This window comes from Podarcis raffonei, chromosome 9, assembly GCF_027172205.1.
Source record: "Podarcis raffonei isolate rPodRaf1 chromosome 9, rPodRaf1.pri, whole genome shotgun sequence".
Classification (NCBI taxonomy): domain Eukaryota; kingdom Metazoa; phylum Chordata; class Lepidosauria; order Squamata; family Lacertidae; genus Podarcis; species Podarcis raffonei.
The window spans coordinates 34479718-34491904 of NC_070610.1; the positions used below are offsets into that span (position 1 = coordinate 34479718).

A 12187-nucleotide genomic window follows, 5' to 3' on the forward strand; every position below is an offset into this window, starting at 1 on the left:
TAATAAGGACTAGAGATTATGTTTTTAAAAAGTGGTATTGGAGGTTTCCAGGTTTCTCTCCAGATGCCAATGTGAAAACCTGCATAACATGCATTAACCAGTGTCAATATTCTAATAAAAATATGAAAATGTAAATATAATGTAAGTATAAATGTACAGTGATGAATTTCTGTTGTGCTCTTAACTTTAAATTATTTGATTCTCCTCCTTCCTAGAACTGTTTTATTAACAGTGTATAAATGCAAAAAATATGCTCATTTCTGTGAGAGGACCTACAACTTTTTATGTCAGGGAGCAAAAATTTGTGTGTGTCGCCCAAAGCTTCATAATTTCTTGAAAATGATTTGGAATATTAGTTCCAAAAATACAATAAAGTGAGAGTAAAATGAAAGTAGCAGAATTCTTAAAATGGCATTATTGCATATTCAAATAATACAAATATACATTTACTTTGGTTATAGGAAAAAAGAAATTTTGAAATGAAAAGGATTCTAGTTGCAGGATTAGTGAAGCGTAAGTGAACCAAAGCAGAATCACAGCCTAATTAGTTTAGGGAAAGAAGTTGGTATATTAGAAAATCTCAGCCCTTTCTGGCCAAATTTTGTTTTTGAACAAATCATTTTATAGGTAAAGGCAAAAATTCAGAGAAACATAACATTTCCCTTCGCCATTAAAAGAACAGGTTACTTAGACAAAAGACACATGGACGATGCATTTTCTTTCTGTAAATATCTATCAATTAGTTCCATATGTCAGTTCACCTGTCCGGGCAGGACAAAACAGCACCTAATAAGGATACTAAGCAATTTCTAACACAATCAAGGTATAATGGCAGACCACAGGTTTCATTTAAACAATCCAATTAGCAGCCACCCTACAATTTGCTGAAAGAACTGAGTATATAAGTACAAGACACAGAAGAGCAAAAGGAGTTAGTAAGGCTATGTTAGAAGAGCTTGACCACAGATTAGTGAAAAGAACAATGTATCTCCACAGAGCATCGGCTTTTGTTAGCTTTGTTTTAAAGGTCTGGAGAGTTCATGCAAATATTTAATAGTTCAGTACATCCTTAGGAAAAGGAGAAACGTGTAAGTGGTTTAGTGATTACCGATACGGCTCAGTTTTTGTCTTTCTCATTTCCTTCTCACGTTTGGTCAAGGGCACCCTCTTCCAGAGCATACTCCAATCCCATGCTCCTCTAGCAAACCCATCTTCGTCACCACCCCCTTGGGGTACAATGTTATAAGTGTTGCCATCTATGACATCTATAAGCGGCACAGTGCATGTGGTTCTGCAGGATTATGGATGGTGGCGGTGAGGATGAAAGCAGGTACATGGCACATTTAAACGAATCACATGGTTCATGGAAAAGAAAGGGGAAAAATGAAAGGATTTAGATAAGCATGAGTTATAAAGATCAATAGAATGAAACAGCATTCTTTACCGATATGGCTCAGTTTTATATTTTCTTTTTGCCTTTTCCTTGTGGCTTAATGGAATACGCTTCCATAGCAAGCTCCAGTCCCAGGCCCCTCTGGCAAAGCCATCTTCATCCCCACCTTGCTGTGGTTCAATGGAATAGTCATTCCCATCTATGTAATCTATTAGAGGCACAGTGCATGTAGTTCTGAAACATTTATGGAAGGGGAAGAGAGAAGATTAAGCTGTCTAATCCAATAAGTCATCTGCTATCTCTTACACTTTATTCCAATATAACTTCAATAAATATAGCATATACATACAGTGCTTTCTTACAGAAGGAAAGCAGGGGAGTGGGGATTATGAATGAGCAGGATGAGGTCAAATTTATTTAAGAATACATTAATGCTGAAAGCAGAAACATCAACGCACCAATCTACTTCTTCCTTCACAGAATTCTGATAACAAAATATCAAGGTGAATGATGGAAGCTATGTGTTTCACTTTTTGCAAATATGAATATATTTGTCTCTCTTAAGCTTTGAGAGTAAGGAGGATTGTTGTCTTGTTTACAGAAGGCTTGTTTTAAACCAGTGATGGCCAAACTTGGCCCTCCAGCTGTTTTGGGACCACAATTCTTATCATCCCTGACCACTGGTCCTCTTATAGCTATGGATGTTGGGACTTATAGTCCCAAAACAGCTGGAGGGCCAAGTTTGGCCATCACTGGTTTAAACCCACGGGAAAGAGTTTTTGAAAGGTCAGGTATGATTTAAAACCAGGCAATAAACCATTTGAATTTTGCATGTGTTTCAACATTTCACAAATGAAGATGCCTGCTTTTCTTGCTTGCAAGGTGGCAAAGCCAGAATCAGCTCTCCTACTGTAGGACCCGAACTACAGTTCTCTATTATTTAAAAAGGGGAAGGGGGGGGGGAAATAGAACCAAGAGTATGTTAGAACATCATATGCTAGAATTTACTTTTAAAATACTGTTCTGGTTTGTACTTTTGAGAGGAAATCCTCATATGCAGACATTTATCATAACAGACATTTATTATTTTATACTTTGTTTTAAGTATCTTTGATTTGCTTATATGGTCACATTAACAATCCACAACACCTTAAAGCCATAAGGGAGGGGGGAACCCCAAAGTATACTGTTCCAGACTTTGTTCCTTTTCAATTTACCAAGTTGACCAAATCCCCTAAAACTTTTCTGATTAAAAACTTTGCATAGTAAGTGTAATCTGCTGTGCATTTAGTGTTTTCAAACCTTGGCAGATGTTTACACTGGTTTTACTGCTTAAAAAACAAATCAAGTTTCTTAATGCAGTTCTTTTTCTCACTACAACAGCACTGCAGGCAAGTTTTTATCATGCCTATTCAGGCAGCCTGGAGAATGAGCTAGAACGATGCGGCCCAACTTTTCATACCAAGTGGGCCACAAGAGCACTTTGACATGGAACCTGCAGGCCGCAATCGACTTGTTGTGGAAGAGGGGGGAGAGCAATGCCAAAATTTGACCCCTCTAGCCCTTGCACTGCCTGTCCAAAGCCAGCTAAGGAAAGCTTTGGGAAGGAAGCGCAAAGCTCTGGCAGGATCCTAGAGCTCTCCCAACCTCCTTCCCAAAGCTGAGAAAGTACTAACTAGGCTAACTAGCGTCTCACTTACCCGGCTTTGGGAAGGCAGCATGTGGGCTGGGGGTCACCAAAAAAGACCTCAAGGGCCATGTGTGACCCCCAGACTGAATGTTGGACCACCCTGAGCTAAAAAGTTACTCACCCAGAAAGAGCTGCTACTTGCACTGGGTGAATTACTAACTGTTAAGGCTACTGTTAAAGGCTTTCTGAGGTATAAAAATAAGCAGATTATTATTACCTGTCTTTAGCTATAGGAGCAATTAGTGCTGCATACCAGTTTACTGCCACCTCACAGTGGGCATCAAGGTAAATTAAAACCTTTAAAACAAAGAGGAAAGGAGATTTCAACTCATTTTGAGATTTCCTTACACAAAACACACATTGATTTAATTGAGCTTTTTGCATTGTACGTTGACATCAGTTTATAGCTATCTTTTAAAAGACTACATATGCCATTTTGCAATTAAGGACTATACTTGAAATAATCAAGTGGTTTAAGATCTGTTAAAAGCAAAATTCAGACTGTAGGGAAAGAAGGGTTTTATTTAGCAAATGGTTTTCTACCTGTCCAAGTTTAGCCTTCTGGGCTCCAATGCTTCTAGCTTGAATTAAACCTTCTCTCCTTTCATTTCGAAAAATCTTTACAAGGCCATTCCACTGCTTAATATAATCCTCTAGTCTTTCTTTTAAGTGTGCTATCAAATAATAAAAAAGAAGTTTCCATATTTGTTATAAAATATTTAGCTTAGAGCTTACAACACAAACTAAATCTATATTAAAAACAAACTAAATATAATTGACTTAATATCTAAATACTCAGAAGTTAAGGCTATTACATAAATCACTGCCTGGCATATTTGTTGATAACAACTGTAACCTCACTTAAAAGCTACTACCAACAATACTTGGATTTTTAAAATACATGTAGGGAAGTAGAAAAGATGTGTGCCCTTCTAATGTTGGAAAGGTCAGACCTAAGAAAGTGATGTCTGAACTTTGGAAAAGTTCAGAACTCATACTTATAGACTCTTTTGACAACAGAAAGGCACAAACCTCCAGTAATTTTCCCACTCAATTCCCCCCATAGTTTTATAACATGAGTAAGGAAATGTAACAATGGAAGTTGTCCTGGTGTCGTAAGTGTTCCATTTTCCCCCTGTGTATTCCTTATTGCTTTACACTAGGTCTATGGGAGAGTGACACATTCACAGCTCTTCTCTGACATGCCAAAAATGAATATAATCAAGTCTTTAAACTCACATAATAAAATGTCAACATTTATAGGCAACAAAATCCAGGAGGTGGTGCAGGAGATGTAGCATTCACTCTCCACAATAAATATTAGTAATGTCTGAATTTGAAGACAGATGTGGATGCAAAAAAAGATTATGAAATACCTTCAAGAAAACACTCATGACTTTTATTAACATTTAAGGCTACCACAGTCAAACGCGGCAGGAAAACACTGCTGTGGATTATAGCATTTTCTCAGCATTTTCTCTTATGCTATTTTAGGACTATGCAACACACACACACACACACGTTTAAGATGATCATCTGCAACTCTATTACATTCTGCCATAGGTGCTGTAAAGGAAAATAAGGGACAGTAGCATTCTCTCTCTATACATCAGAAATAAAGGGGAAGATAGCACAGAATAGAAGGAATATTGGTTCATTTGCATCACATATTACCCTGATTATCTGCTCCTTCATTTGTATCTACATTAACTTTATCTGTTAGGAATCCCCTACCCATATTTCAGCTTAAGCACTTCATCGTCTCAAACTTTCCGTAAGTGTGTGGAACAATTTGTGTGTGCAGGGGGACAGATTTCACACTATATCTAAAAGTCTCTGCTACTGTAATAAGCATTTAATGCAATGAAAATCCAAGGCTGACAGTTGAAGTACCTACAGAGGCAAAGGTGAAGCTTCCTACACTATCCATTTTGACAAACCCTTCAGTCAAAAAAATCCATATGTTGGAAAAGAGAGTGTTGATTCCTGTTCAAGGCAACCCTTGCATTATCTCTGAACAGACGTAGCCTTGAATGAAGATTTGAGTCATGATTACTCTTTGAGAAGGATTGAATTTTTCTGCAAAGTCTCCATTCAAAGAAACAGAAAGACAGATATTTGCTGAATGTGATAGCACTTACGCTTCTTCATTCAATAGGCTAGAACAAACTACATTAATTCACTAAAGCTATTTTTTTTTCTTTTTAAAAACTGATCTATAATGAAAACCATGCTACCGACTCTATCCACAGATCAATATTCTTAAATCTGCAGGCTGGTTTCTTATTAAGAGCAGAAACCACTGAATTATCAGCACAGTATTTCTTTATGTTGGTTCAACTTCCCTGTAGAATGACAGATTCAGCTCTTGCTGGGTTTGATATTGATATTAAATGCATTTACCTTTATTACTAAAGTCATCAATTAATACAATTTCTGCCAGGTACTTCCTTGGAGTTCTTTTAATTACACTGTGAACTGTCCTCATGAGTGTGGACCACCCTTCATTATGGAAGACAATGATAACGCTGGAGGTGAGCAGGTTTTCATCATAATGCCAGTACTTGCACCTGCAACAGATATGTGTGTTATATTTTAACATTTTTGAAATATCTACAATCAGAACATGGTTGTTATCAGAACCACTATCAGTGAAAAAACAGAATTAACTAGAGCACTAGTTATGGCTCCAATAAATAAGACCATTTGGAGAAAATTCTCTTACAATACCCCTTTCGTACCACCTAGTTAATTAAAGTGCCCCCCATCCCAAAAGAGGACTTAGAATATACACAGTACTCTGGATAGTGCATGATTATGAAGCTAGTTTAGAAGCTAAGCTTACAGTAATGATTGCTGCTTCTTACTTTTTGAAGGATCTTGAAGCAGTTTTCAAAATGAAAATCATGTTTAAGACATTCTTTTGTCCCATGAAAAAACAAAACCCAAGTCCACAAGGACAAACATGAAAGTTGTATGTAATTTAAACATTTTGATGTTACATTGTACCTTCTAGGGGGAAAAACCAATCCCAATGTTTTCACATAATATAGCCAGCAATCTCTGCAGCCTTCTCTTTCATGTAGTTTTTCAAAAGGAAAACTTATCACGTGGTTGTTATAATCACAACAGAGAAAATTATAATTTGTCAGAATGTTCACTCTTCTGAACTGTCATAAGCCTCTCCTCTGTTGCAACACCCTCTCTATAACCTGCAATCACATTATGATACCCATTCTGCTCCTAACTGCTTTCTGAGTTTGCCTGTAGAATTGGGGCCAATTTGCATGACTCTTTCAGCCCATGGCTGATACGATTTTCTGACAACTTGCAGTACCAGGTGCTTCTGTCGCATCAACTAGTCTTAGCTTTCTGTACACCACCCACTAAGAAAAGTTTTGGTGGCATTTCCTGTTTAATTGCTTTTCAGTAAATTATCATTCAGTACACTTGCCCTAAGAGACAGCTCAGTAGTTGGAGCATGAGACTCTTAACCTCAGGGTTATGGGTTTGAGCCCCACATTATTGGGTGAAAGATTCCTGCATTGCAGGGGGTTAAAGTAGATGATCCTTGTGGTCCCTTCCAACTCGATGTTTCAAGCTTCAATATTCCATCACTTACAAGCTGTGCACACACACATACATTACAGGAGAAACCATGTGTGGTTAGTTTGTGTGTATAGGTGTGGTACACACACTTGCACTTAAAATACAAACAAGGTTGTTGTAAACCCTCAGGGATGCAAAAGATATAAACGTGGCTTTCTCCCCTGAGGTACCTGCAATAAAAGTACTACCCAAAAAGGAGTCTGAATCTCATGCAATAAATTAGTAACAACTGTGCATTTATCTGATGAATCTCCATAAATCTAATGCATCTCTTTTGGGGCAAGGATAAATAATGAAGAGAAGTATATTAGGGAATACATAAGTGTTCCATTAGCAAAGAAAAATTCAGCTGAAACACAGTTACACCAGCCCTTTTTCTTTTTGGGGAAGAAAGGTTGAATTCCATTTGCCTACGCATAATGAGTGTCCTCTAGATATTTTGCACTACAACTCCCTTTAAAACTAATCAGCAGACTCAAGATTCAATTTGAACTGTTATTGGTTAATAACTACCAATGTCTGTTAATTTAGCCTCTGAGCCAGCATATTTTACCCGTATCTTCCAAGCTAGAAATCACCATGAACAAGCAAACCCACTAACTTCCTAAACAGGAAATCATTCCACTGAACAAATTTTAAAACTTTTATATCCTCTATGAAAGCCACTGAGTTAGTAAAAAGTAGCACTGAATTTTGGTGCAATAAGACAGAACAAACCTTCAGGTCCCAGGCTCTTAGTCTTAACAAGGGACTTGCAGTTGTAATATCAACATGCCTAAATTCAGTGTGCATTTTTTTTATCACCACCACAACCCACTTTTATCAAGGGTGCCATCTATTATCTGTTTTAACAAAGCTCAACAACCTTTTGTTCACCCCCTTAAGAGCTTGCACTTTAAACTCAAAATCAAAGTTCAAGCTTTTCAGAATTTTCAGAAAATCCCTAATTTCAATGCTCTATTTGTTCATCTTAAAAAATAATAATACAAGTCTTCTACGAGACATGTTGTTCAAGTTTGATTCTCCTTCAATAAGGAGTATAAATATACCTTTAACAGTAGTTAGCCAACAGTACAGTGGTACCTCGGGTTACATACGCTTCAGGTTACATACTCTGCTAACCCAGAAATAGTACCTCAGGTTAAGAACTCTGCTTCAGGATGAGAACAGAAATCGTGCTCCAGCAGCAGCAGGAGGCCCCATTAGCTAAAGTGGTGCTTCAGGTTAAGAACAGTTTCAGGTTAAGAACGGACCTCTGGAACGAATTAAGTACGTAACCAGGGGTACCACTGTAATTGCTATGACCTACTGTTGTTGCAAAATACCGTAGGTTCCCAAGCAGATAGAGAACTACCAGATAAAACACCAAGTGCTATTGCAAAGAACAATAGTGACATCCAGTGGTTCACTAACTAACACCAGGAAGCAAATATAAAACATCAACTAAGCACTGTACTATAAAGTTAATCAGCAACTTGTCCACTAAAGATATAGAAATAAGATAATTGTTGGCCATCATTTAATATACCTTATTCTAAATAAGGTAGTTTAAGACTGCAAAATAAGATGCTGGAAGCTCAATTATGTTTCAGACTGAACAATTTCAGTATTAAAAATGATGATAAATTATGTTTTCCAGGGCTGCCACTCTCGCTCTTGCTTTTAAAAAATTCCACACTGGGCAGTGGGAACAAGGGTAGTGAACTTTATAGAGCACGTTGTCTGATATTGGGAACAATACTGAGCTACCAAATGCAGACAATCTCTGCCCTTGTGAGCAGTGTTTTAGAAGAATTTTAAGATGCTGATGCTATTCACTATTATTTACTGCCAGGTACTAAAGGACTCAGAAAAGCTTTTCTGAAGATAAACCCCATTTTGTGTTTTGGATTGGGTTCAAGCTTCAGAAAAGATATTAAACGTTATTGGTCAGTATTGAAAATTCTCAAAGCACTTCCAATATATCTTGTACAGTATTACTAATTATTTAAGTTGTATGAAGAGGAAGGACAGTGATTCTAATTGCAAACAAAGAAGCCTTCATATATATAAGATACATTTTAAAACTGTGTTTTGCTTTAAAGCTAAATGCATCCTGCCACCTAGTGCTTCTGCTTGATTTTTTTTGTACTTCTACTTGATATCGCAAAGCTGCCGATTTAGCAGCACTTTAGCTCTTATCTTTATAGCTGCCAGAGCAAAGACATTATCAGATATTCCTGTCTCCATACAGCATCTGTGTTGTAGTTGTTGTTGCTGTTTTGCAACTCTGAGAAGATGAGAACATCTGCACACCAGATACCTCTTTCTTTTTGTTATATAGGTCACGTTAAGATACCATAAGAAAGCTTCAATCACAGTCTCTCACCACACATATAATGGTACGAATCATAGCTGATCCTAGCCTAGCAACCCTCTAAAACTACAGCTAGCATTGGATGGTATTCAACCAGTTTTACTCAGAGTAGGTAAAGGGACCCCTGACCATTAGGTCCAGTCGTGACCGACTCTGGAGTTGCGGCGCTCATCTCGCTTTATTGGCCGAGGGACCCGGCGTACAACTTCCGGGTCATGTGGCCAGTATGACTAAGCCACTTCTGGCGGACCAGAGCAGTGCACGGAAACGCTGTTTACCTTCCCGCCAGAGCGGTACCTATTTATCTACTTGCACTTTGATGTGCTTTCGAACTGCTAGGTTGACAGGAGCAGGGACCGAGCAACGGGAGCTCACCTCGTGGCGGGGATTTGAACCACCGACCTTCTGATCAGCAAGTCCTAGGCTCTGTGGTTTAACCCACAGCGCCACCCGCATCCCTACTCAGAGGAGAGCTATTGAAATTAACTTAATCATGATTTAAATAGTTCTAAAGCTTAGTTGAATAAGACCTGTAGCCTGGAACCCTTCGCTGCCCCACCAATACAAAATAGTGCACCCAACAAAACATTTTTGATATGTCAAAATTAAGTTTGTAAGTATAGGAAGCTGTCTTGTGCGGATTCAGACAATTAGGCTACCTAGCATTAGAAATGGGAAATGTTTTTCAGCCTGACAACCGCTTTCCCTCATAAGCAACTACTGGGGACCATATGATGGGGGCAGGGGGGGGCATGGTCAGAGGCAAAAGTGGGACAATGGATGTGACTACTTCTGCAGGCAGTATCCAGCCACACAAAATTCAGAGGTTTCTACGTACTCATGTGCAAAGCAGACATCTCTTCATCTTCCCTAAAGGCAACCAAGAGACATCACAGTACAAGGACACATTCCTATAATGTAAGAGTACTTAAGAAGGGTGTAGATTAGGACTGAAGAGGGGGCATGTGGCCTGGGAAGAGTCCCGAGGGCGAGAAAGAAAGTTCTGGTGGGCTGCATTTGATGCTTGAGCCTGAGATTCCCCCACGTCTGGTCTATACACTTGACAATGACTGTCCAGGGTTTCAGCCTTAGCTAGAGTGAGTCTTTTCCAGTCCTAGACAGAGATAACTGGGATCGAAACAGGAACTTCATTTGCAAAGTATGTACTTTATCACTGAGCTATAGCATTACCCCGAATTAACCAGTTTAACCTGCCCCCAAAAGTGAGAGGACACCACGTTTGCACATAATCCTGAAGTAGATCAAGTCACACATATCTGAGCATGCTCCTCTATACAGCGTTTACTATTATTTCAATGGGGAAGTGTCAATGCTATGTGTCAGAACACATGAAGTGTGTGTATATGAGGTGTCAGCTTCAATCCCGTCATCTCAAGTTTATTAGTACCTTAGGTAGCAGAGCTACAATACGTCTCTCTCTACCTGAGAGCTGCTCCTAATTATAGAAAGCTACACTAGGGCTAGGGTGACGCAGGTGGCGTTGTGGTCTAAACCACAGAGCCTAGGGCTTGCTGATTAGAAGGTCGGCGGTTCAAATCCCTGTAACAGGATGAGCTCCCGTTGTTTGGCCCCAGCTCCTGCCCACCTAGCAGTTCGAAAGCACGTCAAGTGCAAGTAGATAAATAGGTACCGCTCCAGCGGGAAGGTAAACGGCGTTTCCGTGCGCTGCTCTGGTTTGCCAGAAGCAGCTTAGTCATGCTGGCCACATGACCCGGAAGCTGTCTGCAGAGCGAGATGAGCGCTGCAACTCCAGAGTCATCCATGACTGGACCTAATGGTCAGGGGTACCTTTCCCTTTCCCTTTTACACTAGGCTAGTTGGAACCATGGGCTGACTGGATCAAGTCGGCTGTTTCTAACAGGTTTCTCAAAATGGACTTTGCAAGAAATGAAAGGGTTCTCAACTTCTTCTCGCATTAAAGGACTGTTTTCCTCAGCAAACCATGTTTCTCATGTTACCTGAGCTCCATAAAATGTTTGCCATGTTATTTCAAAGGGGGGAAAGCCCATATGCTTGGGAAATCAGCCAAATATTTCAGGAACAGCTGCCATGGTCTTGCTTGCTTATTTAATCATCAAATGTGCTTCAGGGTCTGCAGCATTGTTAGAATTAGAAGCAGTGGGACAGTTCTGATATGGAATAAATAATATTCACCACCTGTGCTTCATAGATATACAAAACACACTGCTGAAAAGGATTGTACCTGCAAAGAAAATTGACTGAGAATAGAGTACAAAGGTATTGTAAGATATTTCGGCAGAGGCAACAAAGGTTGCTTTAATCAACCCATCTAGATGTAAAGCCAAGATCATGCTATCTACAGGGGGAAAAACACCTTATTGATACCACAATCAAATCACATTAATGCCAACATCATAAGCACCTTTTATGTAGTCAAAGAAACTGATCATGAAAATGTACTGATCCTTCGATCTTATTACTTCCAAAAAGTTCTAAAGCAATGACAGAAATAAGATATAGAGGGCACAGAATTCTCACAGACAATTATGCACAGTAAAAGTGATATGGAAATCACATCTGAGGATAGGGTTTTCTCCCCTTGTCAACAAACCCCTGTCTCTCTTAGGTTTTATGCATTTTAAGGGTAGAGAAGCAAAGAACTCCAATTCTAAGGCTCTTAAGTTACTGATGGTAAGAGAAAGTGGGCGAAACCTGATGGTTTACATCAAACACTCGCACACAGAGAACACAAAATGAGAACTCTGTACAAAATCTTTGCACAACACAGTTACATTTTAGTAGTTACCACAGAAACATGGAGGGAAGAATGTTTTTCATAACTGTTAAAAGGCGCCATTGTACTGTTCTCCCCTGAATTCACTCAGAAAGAACACATTCTGTAACAGACAGTAAATGCAAAGAACAAAAACAAGCAGAAGTACAAGCTGGTGAGTTCTGTTCACAGATCACATAGTGGAAAGCCTGCCTTAGACAAACAGCTGAGTTGCAACAGCTAACACATTGGTTCAGATGAAGGCAATACGGTCATCTGAAAATGGCATCATGCCTTATTGGAGAGTTAAGGGTCATATATCAAAGACCCAGCAGATCAAAGGGGGTAGGAAAATTGCATAAGACTTTTGAATATCAGGCTAAA

General features: G+C 39.1%; 1 protein-coding gene across 2 annotated transcripts in view; it reads right to left on the reverse strand.

Annotated features, from left to right (window-relative positions):
- Window positions 1–12187, reverse strand: part of GALNT7 (polypeptide N-acetylgalactosaminyltransferase 7) — a 44704-nt gene that overhangs the window by 10634 nt on the left and 21883 nt on the right. Inside the window, exons 3-6 of one of the 2 annotated variants that reach the window (XM_053402744.1) lie at window positions 5487–5653; window positions 3627–3757; window positions 3301–3380; window positions 1445–1627 (exon numbers count right to left, since the gene is read on the reverse strand). In XM_053402744.1, coding sequence (XP_053258719.1) covers window positions 1445–1627; window positions 3301–3380; window positions 3627–3757; window positions 5487–5653 — 561 coding nt within the window. Of the gene's footprint in view, window positions 1–1108; window positions 1292–1444; window positions 1628–3300; window positions 3381–3626; window positions 3758–5486; window positions 5654–12187 lie in introns of both variants that reach the window. The other variant, XM_053402743.1, reaches the window with a different exon arrangement.